General features: G+C 41.5%; 1 protein-coding gene across 4 annotated transcripts in view; it reads right to left on the bottom strand.

Moving 5' to 3' along the window:
- Positions 1-159: 159 nt before the first annotated feature.
- Positions 160-20,245, bottom strand: part of LOC124038096 (Kv channel-interacting protein 2-like) — a 92,228-nt gene continuing 72,142 nt past the window's right edge. For 2 of the 4 annotated variants that reach the window (XM_046353554.1, XM_046353553.1), the window contains exons 2-8: positions 12,107-12,231; positions 11,045-11,114; positions 10,580-10,650; positions 9,931-10,038; positions 8,354-8,458; positions 8,172-8,234; positions 160-2,630 (exon numbers count right to left, since the gene is read on the bottom strand). In XM_046353554.1, the coding sequence (XP_046209510.1) occupies positions 2,583-2,630; positions 8,172-8,234; positions 8,354-8,458; positions 9,931-10,038; positions 10,580-10,650; positions 11,045-11,114; positions 12,107-12,231 (590 nt within the window). In that variant the 3' untranslated portion in view covers positions 160-2,582. Of the gene's footprint in view, positions 2,631-8,171; positions 8,235-8,353; positions 8,459-9,930; positions 10,039-10,579; positions 10,651-11,044; positions 11,115-12,106; positions 12,232-13,506; positions 13,610-17,843; positions 18,000-20,245 lie in introns of those variants that run through there. The other 2 variants (XM_046353556.1, XM_046353555.1) reach the window with 2 other exon arrangements.

Raw genomic sequence — 20,245 nt, 5'->3', positions numbered from 1 at the left:
CCATCTCAGTATTTTCAGAGATTCAAAACTCCACACTCTTAGCTGTTTCCTTCTCAATGGACACTGTTTAGGAATAGGCTGTAGTTATGTAGTGAAAGCCAGGCAAACTGCGAATGAAGCAAAATGATCACTTAAACCCTTCACACAAGATGCATAGCAATGTGATTTTTATTCTCTGTACAAAATATACACATCTTAAATATGCAATGCAACAGTTGAGGCTAGCCAACTTACTAGACACGGTCAGTAACAATGGGTTAGTAGGTATCCTTGCTTTATGACAGTACATGCGAGTATAGACAGGTTTCACTGGTGGTCAGTTCAGGAAATCCCCTACGGCACCTGCAAGGGGGCAATCAGAGCCAGACCACTCCCCCGCCTCCCCAAAAAAGACATGTGAAAACATTCAATTGAATAAAATGGAAATGTAAAGAATTCAGAAGTTACAAATACTGTATTGGTGTTGGAAGAAAGTGCAGGTTATTACAACAAGGGTGTTAACTGATTAATAATACACTCTTGGTGGAAGTTGGCCTTAACCAGAGTTCTAGGGTCAGTTATCCTTCTCAATCCTAACTGGACCAGGGACCAAGTTTTTAGGGGAAACTTTTATCTACTCCCAGGAGTAGGTAAAAGGGGGTAAAATATGGACATTATTGCTTATGCCGCTGTTGTCGTTTTATTGACCCACCTGATGGCATATTATAATTTTTGGGGGGTTGAAAGTGAAGTAATTAATGTCATTTAATGAAAGACACAGGAAGTAGTTGATGGATACAGGTAGTGTTTTCTTACAAAAGATCAGCATTCTATTCAGAACAACGAGGTAGGCGTTCCACCCCATTTCAAACAGAATTTGTTTTAACACCCAGTAGGAAACGGTATCAAGTTGGCAAAGAATTGGGAAACTACAATTCAATCGACAAATCTTCACTCTCTCACAATGTACACACAACAACACTCCTACTCTCCTTTCTGCTCCTTCTCCTCTCTTCCCTCTCTCACATTTCACAAATGTGTCTATTTATACCCTGATATAACTTGAGGGTGGCCTTAAATACTTTAGTTGGTGTGCCTGACTCTTTGGTGTCAGTGGGGGGGAGGGGCAGGAAACATTACTGCTGTCTTCATGCCCACCTACCCACGCACACACGTAGACATGTAACAAGAGGCTTAATTGGGATTCTGAAGGAGATTAAATTGTTCTTGACATGTTGCTGGTCTTTCATGTTCGATCTAAACAGAAATGCTTTCAGTTTCAACTGTATGATAAGTATAATGCAAAATAATCAGTGTTACAGTTTTGAACATCAATTCCCACAATTCACTGCATCAGTTAGTCACCTGTAAATACAGAAAGGGGTCTTCGGGAGCCTAGATGGTCCAACCAGCATGTTCATCAATATAGCGCCACAGACTGTTTAGTAGTTCTTGACCACAGGGTTATTGGAAGAAGTACAACAGTCAGCATACACCTACAGCTAAGGTAACAGGTATAAAGGCCAGAGGTTAAGTTAGTGTTAGTACGAAGGAGGTCTCGTATGATGGGGTTGAAATCTGAATGGGTTCCTAACGGAGACGGGAATGCCAGTACAGCCTCTCAAACGCACGCAAATATGTACACACGCATGCACAAACGCGCACACACACATACACTGAGCGAGGCACCTGTGGGTGACTAGGACCAGCAGACAGACAACAGACAGGCTGTAGTATTTCTGTAAATATATATAGGTTATTATTAAAGATATCATCATGCGATATTAAAATCAGTCCCTTATTGAAAACAACTATGTCTCTTCTGTTCGTGAAGAGTAAGTCTCATCCTTCAGATCCTCAGTCCTTTCTGTTCTGTTGTCCCTTTTCCAGGTGTCCTTTCCTCCTTTTGTCCACTAAGTGGCGCTAGTTACCTCTGTATTAATGTCAGAAGTGTCAAGAGTCAACCTGCTCTGGTAGGAGTTGGCATCCACAGATCTAGGATCCGCTGAACCACTCCTGACCGTAACCTTAACCATTAGGTGGGGCTATGCAAAACTGACCTTAGATCAGTGAGTAGGGAGATTTAATCCTATGTTGAGTCCAGCCAGCAGGCTACAGCAGCTTTCTCAGAAACAGGAGTGTTAAATAATAAAATGATTAATGAAACAAGTGTATTCAATGAGGAAAATCGCCTCGAATGTTGCAGATTGACAAATAGAGCTGATACGATTGACTCCTTATTACAAACGACTGGCAATCATATCTGTTCTGCACAACACATTTCTATCTGAACATTCTGTAAAGCTGCACATTCCTGAACAGGTCCTTGGTGTGGGTCAGAGTGTATGAGCCAGCCCTTCTCTTTTCTGTGTGTGAAAGGTTGGATAAGAGGAGGGGCCTTCTTTTGGCTTGGAGTGGGTGCGGAGAGAAAGGAGTTAGAAGGAGGAGTCAGAATTTTGGGGGAAGGGGGGGTCTGAGGGTCAATGTCCAAGCCCCTCTCAGAGCACCCCCACAACACACACATGCACGCGCACAAACACACAAATACAGGCGCACACTCACACCTCCCCTGTTCTTCAGCAACTTTTCTATGTCAGAGGCTCCTAGATGACGTTGTCAAACAGCTGCATGGACTGCATGATGTTCTCATCCTGAAGAGAGTGAGAGGGATGGAGAGAGAAGGAGAGATAGAAATCTTAGTTAAGAGACAGCAAGGACAGCAAGTTTCCAGAGGCACAATGAAACCCTGTTTGTTTCAGCTTCTTGTTCTTTCTCATGGAGTCTGACTCCCTAAAACAGACGACAGTAGAGGTGACCCTCGAGTAGTCTCTCTTTCTCGTCGGAGTGCATGCTGGGAGTGAGTCGGAAGCAGGCGCGAATAATGGAATTATTTTCACTATATTGGGTAGTTGAGCTGTTTTATATTGTCTCACTATCACTAAACACATATAGGGGTGGTGGGATCGTTGAGGTTGGTTCTCTCCAGGGCCACTCGTGGAGGTTTAGAGTTTGAAAAACTTTGTTGGGGGCATGGGGTGAATATTCCAGTTGTGGCAGGGTGTTCGGTGGAAGAATGTAGTTTAGCAGTGGGCTCTATCATTGGGTATGATCACATAAAATCAGCCTCAATGATGAATAGCGCTGTAGTAATACTCTTAGATTCCATTTAAAAGGTGAATACGATAGTTGAGAGTTATTCTTTCTAACGTGCCCCCATTTGTTAGAGATTAAGTGTTGGAGCGAGAGTTCTCGTCATGGACAACTTGTATCTACAATAAAGAATCTTATTTTTGGATGCAAATCTCCTTTGCTGAAACATGTATCTCATAGGAAACAAGTGCACATGATTGTAAAGAAGGATACTGACGAACTGAATTGACCGTTTTAGTTTCAAGATTGATGGGTTTGATTATGTGTTCTACGCTTCTACTGAATCAATTAAATGCTTTGGTTGTGGAAGAGGCATTAGGTGCGTAATTGTCAAGAGAACTAGCGTGCAGAGCCCGGTAGCAGCTCTAGCGCTGGTGCTGCTGAAGCACCACTGAGAAGGGATGAACAGGCTAAGGGTTCAGGAGAAGGGAGAAGGTGGGCAGTTGTGGTAGAGCAGGGAAAAAGGGGGGGGCAGTAGGTGAGACTGCGATTGAGGTTGCTGAGGGGGTGCTGGAGAATTAAAGGGGAGTTCAAGAGGAGAGTGAAACAATGGAAAATTAAGCAGCTTTCAAAGTCCTGAGGAATAAGAGGAAGACTTTAAGGGGTGATGAAGGTTCTAATTCTAAGAGGAAGGTAGAGATTGATAAATCTAGTGAGGCATCTGATGCATCACAACAAAATAGCGAGAGAAGGGGAGTGGAAGGGAGGTATTGGATTGAAGTGTGTCAATTTCTGAATTTGGCAAAAGGGAATAAATATATGCAGGATTAACGTTATAATGTAACAGATTTGTTTTTCCTGAAAGTGAATTGTTTATTGAATCAGCAAAGTTTCTGATATAAAAAATAAAGGAGGAGGTTTGTCAAGCCCAGAAATTGCTAGACTAAAGAAAGTGGTCCCGAGAGTGACAAGTTAGGTAAATTCTAAAGGAAATTAAACAGTTCAGTCGCATCCTTAACGTTGTATTTCTTTCCAGCCATGAGCAGTTAAGATTCATTCTTTAAATGTAAATGGGGCAAGAGACGTAAAAAAAGATTTAATAAAGTGAAAGGGAAGTTTTCTACAATGAAATTTAATGAAAACATAATGAAAATGAAAACATCACTATGTGTCTGATGTACATGCCCCATAGTGGCAGTTGAGAGGGTATGTTTTTTAGAGACATTATCAAATACCATTGAGAAATGTAGTACTGAGGATTATTTATTTCTTGCTGGGGATTTTAACTGCACAGTCAGTGATTTAGATAGAAATAACAAAGAACCTCGTATATCCTCAAGGACTTTTTTAAAAGGCCTTTTTGTAACACATTAACTAGGTGATATTTGGCAGAGTCAAAATGGCACAGGACAGTACAAATGGACCAATGTGAGAGAGAACACCATCTCTGGCCAGGTTAGATAGGTTTTATTGTTTTGAGCATCAATCTCGGGTCTGTAAATCAAGTGTTATAACCCCAGTGGGATTTTCTGATCATTGTTTAATAACTAAGGTGGTGTATATTAACGCTGTAAAACCTGAAAGCACATACTGGCATTTTAATATAACTTTATTGAGTGATGCTCACTACAGGAAATGTTGTAGTTTTTTCTGGGAGAGGTGGAGGTCTCAAAATGACAGTTTTGTATCCCTTCAACAGTGGTGGGATACAGGGAAAATCCAGATTCAACAATTATGTAATCAGTACACGATGAATGTCACCAGAAATATCACCAGATCAATGAACGCCCTAGAGTCTGAAATAGTGGAACTCCTGACGTTAGTTGAGACCACAGGCGATCGAGGCTATACTCAAGGCACTCAAGAGGGAAAAAGCCGCATTGGCAGACCTGCTGGGTATTAGAGCACAGGGGGCATTGGTGAGAATACATTTTTAGGGAATCTCTGAAATGGATGCCTCATCCAAATCTTTCTTTTGTTTAGAGATTGACGAAGAATGGACAAAGAAGAATTATTCATTGCCTCAAATCAGCTGTTGGACAGGAGCTCAATAGCACTAGTGAAATTATAAAGAGAGCAGTAGAGTTCTATGCTGAGCTCTACAAGTGTGAGTACAAAGAGGATAAAACATGTGGCTGCAGAAGCTCAGGTCGAACTAGAGCAACCATTGTCTTTGCAGAAGCAATACACTGCATTAAAAGGCATGGAATATGAAAGGGCACCGGGTGTTGATGGGCTTCCCGTTTACTTTTTAAAGTCTTTTTGGGCCATGTTGGGAGAGGATTGGCTAGCAGTAGTTAACGATAGTTTGACCAGATGGTTACTTCCGATAAGATGCAGAAGGGCTGTCCTCACCCTACTGCCATAAAAGGGTGACCCTAGGGAGGTGAAGAACTGGAGGCCGGGGGCTTTATTGTGCACTGATTATAAGATCCTGTCCAAGGCTTTGTCCAACAGGCTGAGGGAGGTGATGGGGCAAAATCATACACACGGACCAGTCCTACTGTGTTCCCGGCAGGCAGATAGGGGATAACATCTCCCTGATTCAGGATTTTTTGGGACATCTCTAGGGCTATTGGATTAGATACTGGTCTAATTTCAATTGATCAGGAAAATACATTTTGTGGCTTTTGGTTTTTAGCTCTGATTATTTATTGCCATTATCAGGGTTATATATGGTGACATTGAAAGTGTATTGAAAGTAACATTGGTTTGAATGCCCCTTTTAAAGTGTGTAGAGGAATGAGGCAGGGGTGTTTGTTGTCCGGAATGTTGAATACCATATAGAGCCACTACTAAATAGCATTAGAAGTCGCATTGAAGGGGTGCACCTTTCAGAGCGGCAGGGTAACCTAGTGGGGTTCGCCTTTGGGGCGGCAGGGTAGCCTAGTGGTTAGAGCATTGTACTAGTAACTGAAAGTTCAAATCCCCGAGCTGACAACGTACAAAATCTGCCGTTCTGCCCCTTAACAGGCAGATAACCCACTGTTCCTAGGCCGTCATTGAAAATAAACATTTGTTCTTAACTGACTTGCCTAGTAAAATAAAGGTAAAATAAATAAATAAAAAAGAGAATATTCCTCCTATTCATCTCTCAGCCTATACTGATGATGTATTTATTTAGGTGAAAAGTCAAGCAGAGGTGGATAGTTTGAGACTCTTGGTTGATCAGTTTAAGGGAATATCCACTGCAAAGGTAAATTGGGAAAAACTTCACAAAAGTTGTGCTTTACCTGGGATGGCAGGTAGCCTAGTGGTTAGAGCGTTGGGCCAGTAACCGAAATGTTGGTGGATTGAATCCCCGAGCTGACAAGGTAAAATTCTGTTGTTCTGCCCATTGAACAAGGCAGTTAACCCACTATTCCTAGGCTGTCATTGTAAATAACAATTTGTTCTTAATTGACTTGCCTAGTTTAAAAAAAAGGTTAAATAAAATAATAATAATTACAAATTGGGAAATGGTTCGGAGGGATCATGGCTTTGCCAGGGGGGGTTGGAATGGTGTAAGGGAGTTTTTAAGTATCATAGGGGATGAGGGGACAATGGAAAAAAATGGAATGGGGTGGTTTAAATGGTGGAAGGGGGAATGAGGAGATGGCGGTGGTTGTTATCTTGAATGTCATACAGGGGTGCACTGTGGCATCGGTTGTCATGTTTAGAGCCATGGTCTGGCCTTCTGGCCAAGATACAGGCAATTATTTTAGAGATAAATATAATTTGGTTCCACAAAGTGTTTTGTATTTGTCAAAAGAGGAGGGGAGACAAGGTCTTGTACATCTTGCTAGTAAGGCTGCTGCTTTCCGGTTTCAGTTTATTCAAAGATTGCTTTATGGACCGAAAAATGTGGTTTAGAGAGGGGTGGCAGGTCTGGTATTACAGAAGGTCGGGGGATTAGATTTAAAGGCTTTATACTTGGATGATAGTAGTCAGATTTCTAGGGATGGAGTACCTCCGTTTAACAGAGGCCTTCTTAGGGTTTGGGGCATAATGAAGGTGTCCAGAAGCACTCCAGTGGACTCAGTGCATTGGATGCTGGAGGAACCTCCGGTGTATTATGGGGCAAGATTGTATTGTACAACTAGAGCTGTTCCACATTTCTCCAGGACGCTGGAGAAGAGCAAAATCATCACCCTGAAGCAGTTAATGGCCATGGCTGGGCACACCTTAATGGATGGAGGATGGGTGTCTGAACATTTGGGGGTGAGGTCGGAAAGGGTTGTCGGACAACTGCTGGATGTTGCAGGAAGGCTCTGTCAGCAGAAGAGTGGATTATGCGCAAGAGTCACAAGAAACAGGCACAAGATGAAGACGCCCATTTTCCAAGTTACACCTAATATCCCAGAGTCAGACAGAAAGGTTTAATTACTGGATTTGAGAGGATTGGAAGAGGTGGGTTTGGATGAGGTGAATGGGAAGGAGTCAAGGTATAAAATAAAGATACATTGGAAAATAGAAAAGACACTCCTTGGAGGCTAAAACTGGGCCTTGATGACAAGATAAAGCCAGCTGATGCTTTTGTATCTGTCATTAATTCAGATGATGGAGTTGGATGTCCTTTTTGTAATGTAAGATAAACACTTTCACTGTTTTATGGAGAGGTTTAAACCTATTTTGAAATACTGGAGCCTTTGTTCACAGCTGTAGCAGAGATTCTAAACAACACTTTTTATTTTGGGGTTTCGATACAGTAAGCAACACAAAAGAAAATGTAAACTGTTAGGAAAAGTAGGAAATATAAAATAGACAAGGGATATGGTAAGGATGTAAGATGTGTTTTTAAAGGATTAATAAAAGCGAGAATAAAAGTGGATTTTATTCTCGGCTGTAAAAGATCTCCGATTGTTTGAGACTTATGAAGAAGCGGTATGTTTTGTGGAGGAGAGGAAAACATTTTTTGTTGATGAAATAAGTTGAATGTAAAATATTTACATTTTTATTTAATTTATTTGTTTTTTATATGTTTAATTAAGATGACACATTGTTGTGTAATTTCTGAAAAGGCAGTGTTACAATATTTGTGTTAATACTTGGGTATAAAATACAGTCTCCCTTCCTCCTTATCTGGTCACTTAAATAACTTTAAATAAAAACACACAACCTACCTTTTGGCATGACTCGATGAACTCATCAATAGTGACCACCCCATCATTATTACGATCCATTTTCTAGAAGGGAGAAAGGGGAGGAAAAATGGGTCAAATGTCAATCAGTGCCTGCCTGTGGGGCAGTTTGGGGGTTAAGTGCCTTGCTCAAGGGCTTTGATAAACAGAAAGTGTCTGTTGACCTGGAAGAAGCTCTCCACATGTTCTCTGGGCGCCTCGTCCTGCATACAGGGATATGTGTACTTCCCCATCATATCATAGATAGACTTCATTATATCCATCATCTCCTACAGAGAGGGAGAGAGAAAGCGAGAGAGAGAGATAACACAGGGTATACTTCCACAGTACAAGATCTGTCAATCACTCTCCAATCTGAGATTGATGGTCAATTTAAGAACTGTCCATTTTAGAATAGACTTTAGATTTGTGTCTGATTTCTCTATTGAGGCTTATGTCAAATGTAAGTGATTTGCTTATTTTTTTTTTTTTTTTTAAAGTATAGATATCATACCGTGTAGTTGAGTAAACCTGGGAACATTATGCTGCTTTAAAAGTTGATAAACTTGTTATCCCATTTGAATTTAGCTAGGACTCTAGAAGTGGTTTTAATGGGGAGGGCAACACTGAACATTTATTAACCGCATGTTGATTTCATCATGGAAGGCAAAAACAGACTGAATTTGCAGGGTGTCTTTTCAAACAGCTTTGACACTAAATGGGCAATATCTTCATTTTCACAATTTCAAAGTATTATTCCAACCTCATAGTTTGGAAATATATTTAAAACACAGGAAAATCACATTTTTGTGAGTCAGCATGGCATTGTCCTCCAGAAAGTAGTCTCTTTACTTAAACCCAGCTAAATTATCGTTAATGCCGTTTTTGGTGTGCATATCTATGAATTGTTTTATTTTTCTATCAAGTCTAACAAAAGTGTCCATTGCGTGAAGTTTAAAATGCATTCTGTCATTACTAAATGTGTAATGTGATATATTTTAACATTTTACAGAAACAAACTAAAACATTTGATTAATAAAATATTAAATCAGTTGTCTTCCTTAAATGAAGGGGATGATGCAATCTTTGCAAGAGGGAGGGAATCTGATTTCATTGGTCCTCAACTCGTGGCTCAGTCATTTGATTCAGGGTAAGTGAAGTTAGCCGTGAGTTAGCCTGTTAGCCAGGTTAGTTGTGAAGGATTCGTTGACATAGAAATTTACCTAAATTTACCTAAAAGGTGAACAACTTTCGTATGACCAGTTATCTCGAGTTGGAACTCAGAGTTGACCAAAGTTACCTCGCTAACTCCTCAAACCTGCTTCATAGGATACCCCTCAGGGAAGCCCCCATTCTGTTATAGACAGAAGCCTGTAACATGACAGACCAATCAGGACTCATCTCTCTGCATTTCCAACGACACAATTATGTCAGCCAATCATAACTAGCCAGGAAGTATCCTGTCTTTCTCCCTGAATAGCTCAGTGCTTTCTCCTTGGGTAAACTAGGCTATTTTCTTCTTGATATTTACAGATCTCATTCACATTTTTAATTAAGGCACATGAAAGTTCAAATGTTCAAGAAGGTTTAAAAAATAAAATAAAAATAATGATTTTTAATGGCCTGTGAACTAGGACCTAGTGTCAAACGCCTCCTGTAACCGGTCACATTTAGAACACAGAAAGCTCAGAACTTCTGATGAGACTCAGAATTCAGAATGGTAGATATATTGTGTGTGTATGTGTGCATCTGTGTGTGTTACCTCTTTGGTGATGCAGCCATCTTTGTTCAGGTCGTACAGGTTGAAGGCCCAGTTGAGCCGGTCATTTATCGTTCCTCTCAGAATGATAGACAGACCAATCACAAAGTCCTGTGAAAAGACAGAAAAAATTCCTCGCCACCTGTCATACCCACCAGCGTTCAACATGTACCATTTTTCCACCACTACAAGTTAATAACCATCCATACAAGCTATTTAAAGCTATGTATTGACATTGAGCGAGAGGAAGGTCATATATTGTGTTGTGATATCACAATACGAGTTGTCTGGGGCTACAGCATCAGCAAAGAAGATTATGTGGCTCACTGCAATACATTATATGCTCACCAGTGTGTTCATCAACAATGTTGCGACCCTTAGGTTGTGTGTGTGTGTGTGTGTGTGTGTGTGTGTGTGTGTGTGTGTGTGTGTGTGTGTGTGTGTGTGTGTGTGTGTGTGTGTGTGTGTGTGTGTGTGTGTGTGTGTGTGTGTGTGTGTGTGTGTGTGTGTGTGTGTGTGTGTGTGTGTGTGTGTGTGTGTGTGTGTGTAAAATGAGAGGAAAGGCATGTAATTCTATTACAACTGCATATTTACAGACTGAGAGTTTTTCCTCACTCCCTTAGGAAGTAGACAATAGTAAAAATAGTCTTACCTCGAAACTAACTGATCCATTCTTGTTAGTGTCAAAGGCCTCAAACAAGAAATGTGCATACGCACCCGAATCTGAAAGTACAGAGATGTACAAAATCCTAAAATAAGTGGATGAATACATTGAGAACAAGACTCAAAGACCCTTTCCTACTGTAACTTGATCAAACAAGTTGTGAGTACATAAATGTAATTTCAAACAAGGCACTATCCACCTGTAACAAGTAGTTGAAAAATATATATATATATATAATATAATTTCAAAAACAGCCGTGTAAGTGTTCTACTGTAAGTAGCACTGACATAATGTTAAAAAATATATATTCTATGGACAATCACATAAATACACATGTCACTGGTGTTAAATGTTGCTATCCTGTTCAATTTGTCAGTTACTTTGGGGAGTAACAGACCTTGGAAATACTATGTTAAAAATCAGTGGTCAAAGGTTTAAAGGTCATTAACTCACCACCCTGGGGGAAGAATTTAGAGTATATGGTTTTAAAGGTTTCCTCATTCACCACTCCACTTGGACACTCCTACAAAACAACAACGCAGAAAAGACAAGAGTCAATTTGCAAGTCTGCTAACATCTATATACTTCTACTATTACAGTTGAAATAGGATGTTTACATAAACTTAGGTTGGAATCATTAAAACTTGTTTTTCAACCACTCCACAAATTTCTTGTTAACAAACTATAGTTTTGGCAAGCCGAAGAAAAACATCCCAACCGGGAAGCACGGCTGTGGCGGTGCTTTGCTGCAGGAGGGACTGGTGCACTTCACAAAATAGATGGCTTCATGAGGTAGGAAAATTATGTGGATATATTGAAGCAACATCTTAAGACATCAGTCAGGAAGTTAAAGCTTGGTCGCAAATGGGTCTTCCAAATGGACAATGACACCAAGTATACTTCCAAAGTTGTGGCAAAATGGCTTAAGGACAACAAAGTTAAGGTATTGGAGTGGCCAACACAAAGCCCTGACCTCAACCCGATAGAACATTTGTGGGCAGAACTGAAAAAGCATGTGCGAGCAAGGAGGTCTACAAACCTGACTCAGTTACACCAGCCCTGTCAGGAGGAATGGGCCAAAATTCACCCAACTTGTTGTGGGAAGCTTGTGGAAGGCTACCCAAAACATTTGTCCCAAGTTAAACAATTTAAAAGGCACTGAACCAAATACTAATTGAGTGTATGTAATCATCTGACCCACTGGGAATGTGATGAAATAAATCATTCTCTCTACTATTATTCTGACATTTCACATTCTTAAAATAAAAGTGGTGATCCTAATTGACCTAAAATAGGGAATTTTTACTAGGATTAAATGTCAGGAATGGTGAAAAACTGAGTTGAAATGTATTTGGCTAAGGTGTATGTAAACTTCCGACTTCAACTGTATATATCAAAACAGCTTTGCTTAGAGAAAAGCTTGTGAAACCCCTTTCCCAACCCCCATCCTCAGCCGCAGGCTTCTAACATCCCATAACTCCATCCCCATACCCTCTCCCGCATCCCTAGACTCACATTCTTGAAGCCCCTGTAGAGAACTTGTAGTTCCTTCTTGGTGAACTTGGTCTGCTCCTGTAGTTTGTCCAGACCCTCTGGTCGATGGCACACAGTGGACAACTCAAAGTCGTCTTCTACACTGTCTGTGGGACAGAGAGGTACTGTATGTTATATATACGTACCTATAGGAAACTCCTACAGGTGCCTGCCTGGCACACCTTATAACTGGTACTAGTAATTAAAAACATAACCAAGTACACTGAGTGCACAAAACATTAGGAACACCTGCTCTTTCCATGACAGACTGGCCAGGTGAATCCAGGGGAAAGCTATGATGCCTTATTGATGTCACTTGTTAAATCCACTTCAAATCAGTGTGGATGAAGGGAAGAAACAGGTTAAATAATTATTTGTTATCCTTGAGATAATTGAGACATGGATTGTGTATGTGTTCCATTCAGATGTTGAAAAGCAAGACAAAATATTGAAGTGCCTTTAAACGGGGTATGGTTGTAGGTTCCAGGTACACTGGTTTGTGCCAAGAACTGCAACTCTGCTGGGTTTTTCAAGCTCAACAGTTTCCTGTGTGTATCAAAAATGGTCCACCACCCAAAGGACATCCAGCCAACTTGACGCAAGTGTGGGAAGCAATGGAGTCAACATGGGCCAGCATCCCTGTGCAACTCAATATTAAGAAGGTGTCCTTAATGTTTTGTACACTCAGTGTATATCATTGTTAATGATCAACTGTTGATATATCATTACACTATTGTAGCATTACCTGAACATACAGCTAGATGAGTAATCGTTACATCTACATTATATTACAATTCTCTTAAACTGAAGAGAACAAAGGAAGACACGTAGTCGTCAAGTCATCAATAGAAAATATCAACATCACACTGTCAGTTTCCTGAATATCTATGCAGAGGTTAAATAGTAAACTGATTTACTCAATGACGATAACGTTCAGTGAAAGTAGTGGTAAGTAGTGGTAACCTATCGAAACAACAGTTTAAGACAAAAGCCATCAGATCGTCAACCAAAATGATATGATCCTCACATTACAGCTCTCCCTCGTCATCCATTTCTCTCTCCACTCCTCCCTCTCTTCCTCTATCCAAACCTCCTTACACACACGGTCAGCTGAAGACATCCATCCCCCACTCCTTCTCTCCTCCTATCCCAGCAGGTATAGCATGGGTGACTGTCTGTCCCCATCTCACCTCTGCACATCAGACTCTATCACACACCATATCAGACAGAAATATCATCATTTCCCCAGGAGACCAAAACACACAGGCCAATGATACTGAGATACAGTATATCCAGATATATAGTGTGTGTGTGTGTGTGTTTGCGTGGGTGTGTGTGTGCGCATTTGCGCTCCCGTGTGTTTGTAGAGAGTGAAGAGTCACTTGCATTGACTGACTGAGGCGGCAACGGATGGTGTGCAGCAGGGGAGCAGCTTGAGGAATCTCTGCTTTATAGTCTTTTTACTTTTGATGGTGGGAGTGTTACCTGTAATCACCAACCATAGCAGAGGTTAGACAGAGCACACACAGAAACACAATCTCACAGACGTAGATATGCACATGCACATAACATGACACGCAAACCCACAGCCATGCATGCACCCCCGCACAGCATAAGCAACAAGCATTGAGGCATGCGCGGCAGTCTCCCATAGTAAGGGCAGCGGTTTGCGGTTTGGTTCGCTGACCTGGCTTTTCTAGGACGGGCGTCCATTTCAGCTATTAGCTTACACCACCACACACAGACCTCTACGGGGGAGTCATTGGCAAACACAAACAAATAATGAATACTCAGTATGAAGCCATAATTCAATTTTTAGTCTGAACTGACTATAGGGAACTGAGGGAAGTCAATGGCAAACAGAGCAAGATAAAAGGTTCTTATGAGGTAGGAATCACATTTATGTAATATTTTCAGAGAGATTAATGAATTAATGCAGCACAATTTCTAGACAATTCCTAGGCTACCATAATGCGATAAGCCAGTTGAGGGTAATTCCACGATAACAGATTTGTCAGTTAAAATGTATGACACACAAAAAACATTGATTTCAAGTTTGGTACCAGCCTTTCAGTAAAAATCTCCCTCAGTTTATGACTATGACATGACACATTTACTTTGAATAAACTATTTTGGTTATTGAAGTCCAGTAAGTGAAATGGATTTACACACGGTAACGGAATTTCATCATGGGTCCCTGATCTGTACTACAAAGAAATGCATCATTATGGATATGAATGTCATTCTCTTCTTGGTGATAGGTAAAGAAAGGTATAAATATTCAATATCCTCCTTTGCATATTTGGGTATTATTTTACACACTGGCTATTATTTTAATGAACTTTGCCCCCAAACAAGACTGGTTGGTTGGTCCGGGCCAAATCTGAACCAATCATAGACATCTATGATTTACAAGTTTGGACATCAAAGCAAAGCACAGTAGATCACAGAACAGTATAGTTCAGTACAGTAGAGTTCAGTACAATATGGTGAACCTAAACCTGTGAACCCAAATGTGTTTTTTTAATACTACAATTTGCCCTTGTAGCCAATTGAATTGCAGAAATTCACTTTCCGATTAGGTAATGGAATTTTGAGATTGAATCACTTAATTCATTAACAAAATTGATATCAGTAAAAAAAATACCTTATTGATAGATCTACATTTACTTGTTACTTCTGAGAACTTTCATTATTCAAAAATATCTTAAAGATATGTGGGTTTTTGATAACGGAATTTCAAGGCACAAGGCAATGTTTCTTATACTTACAGAACGCAGAAAAATGATCCTAAACTAAAATGTGTTGCTATGTCACGTTCCACGTATGATTTTCACATGTTTATTAAACTGAAAGGCACAAAAACAGTAAAGAATGAACGAAATGTGAAGACAATGGAGTGCTCACAGGCAACTACACATAAACAAGATCCCACCAACACAGGTGGGAAAAATAACTACTTAAATATGATCCCCAATTAGAGACAACGATTGCCTCTAATTGGGAATCATACAAAACACCAACATAGATATACTAGATCACCCCCAGTCACGCCCTGACCTACTACACCATAGAGAAACAATGGCTCTCTATGGTCAGGGCGTGACATGCTCTTAGTTGGCAGTGGTCTTTACTTCAACATTATTATGTTTTGATATATTTCTAATACATTTTAAGACTTTTTTAAAATTCCTAATTTTAAGGACACAAAATGGTTGAAAAATGTATATATGCCTTCTTTTCTCAAAAATAGCTTTCATTTGACACCCAATTTGACATGCTCCTATGAACTTCACATGTTGGTGCTCATCATGAGTCTCATTACTTGGAAACGACCTTGAGCTATCTGTTCGAACTAGATTCACAGGGACCTTAATCGAACGACTCAAACCCCCACATTCTCACAGAGCATAACTGATCCACTAGAACTCATCCATCAGATCTCCAGAACTCATCCATCAGAACTCCAAAACTAATCCATCAGAACTCATCCACTAGAAATCATCCGTCAGAACGTCTCCATCAGAACTCATCCACCAGAAATCAGCCCATGTTACTCACTACTCACCCCACCTTATCACATAAACAGTACAAGTACAACCCAAGTACAACAATACTGCATCCCTCTGTGTACTAAAGGTTAAGGCAAAGAGAAGAAGAGAGGGACTTACTCTTGCGTCTCCATGGTAACAGCAACTTCACACCTTTTAGTAGAACTCCAGCAGTCTGAGGGATGAAGGCCATGATAGAGACCAGTACTGTATAACCTTAACCCTAACTATACCGATACATGTATACACTTCGGTACTCTGTATTGTATATCAGTACACTCTATCTATCTTACTCTTTACCTCTCTCTTTCTCCCTGTCTCATCCTCTCTCCTGGTCTGTGCTGGTCGTTGGGAGTCTGTTGGCGTCATTTGAAGGCTGACCAGGCAGCCCATTAGGCCTCAGATAATACATCTGGCCACGTAGCACAGTTCCAGTCAGCCCTCTGGCCCAGGGTGTGTGCACTTGAGAGAGCGAGAGAGAGAAAGATAGTGTGTATGTGTGTGGATGGGATTCTGCCAGCAAGTACTGTACCTTATAATTTGTGATGGTCAATAAAGTGTTTTGCCGATTACAGATGTCTCACTTTGCTCACAATAGCTCTATTGCTCTCTGTCATCTGGTAACCTGAATGCCCCATGGCAGCCCACCCAACATACACACAAACACAGGTTGACATAAAAATGTTTTAACGACAAGCTGTTGACCTGTTTACCTTGTCCTACCCCCTACAGGTGTGCTGCCAAAATATGCAGCTCAAGGTCAGATATTAGAGGTACTGACACACACACACACACACACACACACACACACACACACACACACACACACACACACACACACACACACACACACACACACACACACACACACACACACACACACACACACACACACACACACACACACACACACACACACACACACACACACACACACAAGCCCGGGGAGATGGGATGTAGTGTGTGTGTTTGTGATCTGACCCATGCAGGGTAATCATAGCCATATGGCCACCAGGGCTGAGTCACTCACATACTGCTCCGTCTCTAGCCAAAACACACGCACACACACACAGGGTGACATTATTACCTACGTAATGAGGAAAAGCAGTTGATAAAATGGACCCTATCATCTCAAGTCAAAGAATGTCTGGATTTTTTGGGGGGTCTTTTCGGCTAACTCTGCCTTGTGTTCCCTTGAGGGTACCCATACACAAACCACGTTTTGGAAAAACATGTTTACTATTAACCTCAAACTTCCACAATTCATGACCCACTATCCAAAAAATTTAATCTTTCGAGTACTAATATAAACTATAAACTGTCCCAGTCCACAGCTCATTAGGCACAGAGAAGCGTGCGAGAGGACAGAGAGACTAGGCACACATGCAGAGCTATTTCTGCCCCACATCTCCCAAACCACCAACACACACACCTGATGATAGCGAGAAATCAGGTCATGCTCATTTACTACGTATGTTTTGGTTAGGGCGCATTAGCATGGCTCAGTGTGACAGTGCCAGCTCATGTGAGTACCGTATTATGGAGACTAATTACTGGGTCACACACACACACACACACACACACACACACACACACACACACACACACACACACACACACACACACACACACACACACACACACACACACACACACACACACACACACACACACACACACACACACACACACACACACACACACCTGAATTATAGCCAATAGAGTCCACCATTTATCGGACAGCTGAAGGATATAGTCTTTTTGCCGCACATAGACAGACGTTCCTGCCTTGAATAACAACCAGAAACATTCCCTCTTTTAATATTTTTTATTATCTCTTTCCCTTCTTCTTCCCCTACTGTTATCACTACCCCGGCCTGAATCACCACCTTCTACACCTACTTCTGCCCCAGAACATGCTACTGCCCAAACCTGACTATCCTTTACCGAAACTCTCCAGTTACCCCCATCTCTACCTCCTACCCTTCCCTGTCCCTGGAGCTTATCCTCATCCTAATCGCAACCTACCCCTGTCCCCAAACCTAATCCATGTCCCTAACCCTCTCCCTAACCCGAAGCTCCTACTTCTGTCCCCAGCCCCTAACCTTGCCTATTCTCCTCCCCCTATCCCTGGTCTCATATCCATCCCTCAGACCCCTGTATCTTACCTTCTGAGGAGAAATCAATGAGCCCCAGGAAGTGCATCAGTTTGAGGGAGCTACAGACCACTAGGAGTATCCCCACGGTTTGCAATCCCTCCATCTCCCACACCTCACGGAAAAACAACAACTGCATCTTGACACACTGTCCCAGAGAGAGAGATCTCTCCCTTCCCTCTTTCTTTTTCTCCTTCCCTTGGTCTATCCGTGTCAATCCAAGAGAGCCCACCTTAGCTCAGACCCCCTTCGGTCCCTCAAAGTCGCATTTATATCTCTGTCCACCTTGATCTCTCTCTCTCTCTTGTTCAGTCTCCCACTATCTGCCAGTAGAAAGCCATGGTACGTCCACTCAGGTCAGAAGTGATGACGATGTAGAGTTTCACTCTCTCTGTCCCCTACTCTGTCTGTAGTAGGTAGTATTGACATTGCAGAGTTGACTCGGTCCATAGTAACAGACCTGTCAAGAACAGCTCACAGGTGGTTGTCTGTCAAAGGTATAGAGAAGGTCCTCTGTAACTCAGCCCTACGGGTTGACCTGTTAGCCAGCCTAGTCAACTCTCATCAATCGTCCGTTACTTCTAATGATCGTTATCTGAACTAAGAACTCTCCAATATCATTAGGTAGTTAACCAGAGTAAAGAGGTGATCATAGTCCTCTGTAGATCTAAGCTATATCAAAGGTTAATGATTTTACTTTCACTCCTATGCACTTAGAATAAAGGGTTCCAAAAGGGTTCTTCGACTGTCTCCATATGATAACCCTTTTTGGTTCCAGGTAGAACCCTTTTGGTTTCCATGCTGAACCCTCTGTAGAAAGAGTTCTACATGGAACCTAAAAGGGTTCTACCTGAAACCAAATGGGTTCTACCTGCAACCAAAAAGGGTTCTTCAAAGGGTTCTCCTATAGTGACGACCAAATAACCCTTTAAAGTTCTAGATAGATACACTTAGAAATAAAAGGTGCTATCTACCTACTCCCTTTTCTTTCTGTAATTCTGTTTGTTTCTCTTCCCTCCCTTTTTCCATCTCTCCATCCCCTCCTGCTCAGTCCCTACTAGTGTGTAGTTAGGTCAGTAGCATGAGTTTGGATAGAGGGAGGAAAGAGTGAGGAGAGAGGGATGAAAGGAGGAGAGAGGGGAGAAGAAGGAGGAGAGGAGGAGATGGTGGAGCGAAGAGACAGGATGGTTGAGTCCTGGGAGAAGAGAAGAGGGAAGGAAAGGGGTGGAATGGGGGAGGTGAGGGAGGAGAGGGAGTGACATGCAGCTAGAATTCACGCGTCGCTGGCAGCAGCGGTCGCCAGACTCACAGATATGGCTCTCTTTCCTTTGCTTCCCTTGGCTTGCATATCCACTAACATACCCACATGGAGGTAGGTGTGTGCCAGTGAGCTGTAATGTGTAAAATTGGGTGAAATCTGACTCCGGGTGTATCACGTCTCTGTGCCAGTAAGATGCCAGACCTCAGAATGTTTAGACTGAATGTCATAATAACGCCACAACAGCCAAACCAACACAATGCCAACATACTAAAAACAGTAACAGTAAACCAACCAATTATACTAACAGACCAACCATAGTTCAACTTACCTTGCCAAACGAAGCAGACTGACAAACTATAGCCACAGTTAAACTAACCAGTGAAACTAAGTGATCAAAACTAAACCAAACCAACACTAAACCAACACTACGCTTAAGCCTAAAAGAAATGATCTCACTTTATAGCAAAAAGAGAACGACATTGGGTCACAACATTTTAGGTACAAGATGTGGGACATCAAGGGGAACATTTCAACAAGTGGTAAATATATCCACTCTAAAGGACTGTGGAAGAAGAGTAAAAAGGAACAAGGGATGAGATGGAAAGTGGGTTGAGGATCAAGGCTGTGTGTGTGTGTGTGTTCTCAATGAATTTTCACTCAAAAAAGCAAAAGGGGGGTGAGGCGGGAAATAGAGGGAAGAGAAAGGGGGAGAAGAGTGAGGAGGACTGGTCTGTCTGCTCAGTTATTAATAATGCTCCGCATGCACTATTGGAACTAAGCTCCTTGGCAAAAGCTCTTAGGGAACCACGGAACACTCAAAGACACCACTGACACCACTGCTTATCTGTCTTTTAACCTTTTGCATTGCATAACAGTTCAAATGAAATGCCCCTAATATACAGTGCATTCGGAAGGTTTTTACACCCCTTGACATTTTCCACATGTTGTTACGCCTTATTTAAAATGTATGAAATTCTTTATTCCCTCATCTACACACAATACCCCATAATTCTAAAGCAAAAACAGGTTTTTAGAACATTTTGCAAATTATAAAATAAAACCCCCCATTAATATCATATTTACATAAGAATTCAAACCCTTTGTCCGAGGCCACTCCTTGTCCGAGGCCACTCCTGCGTTGTCTTGGCTGTGT

This window comes from Oncorhynchus gorbuscha, linkage group LG06 (genome assembly GCF_021184085.1).
Source record: "Oncorhynchus gorbuscha isolate QuinsamMale2020 ecotype Even-year linkage group LG06, OgorEven_v1.0, whole genome shotgun sequence".
NCBI classification, from domain to species: Eukaryota; Metazoa; Chordata; class Actinopteri; order Salmoniformes; family Salmonidae; genus Oncorhynchus; species Oncorhynchus gorbuscha.
This window is presented reverse-complemented; position numbering and strand designations above follow the sequence as displayed.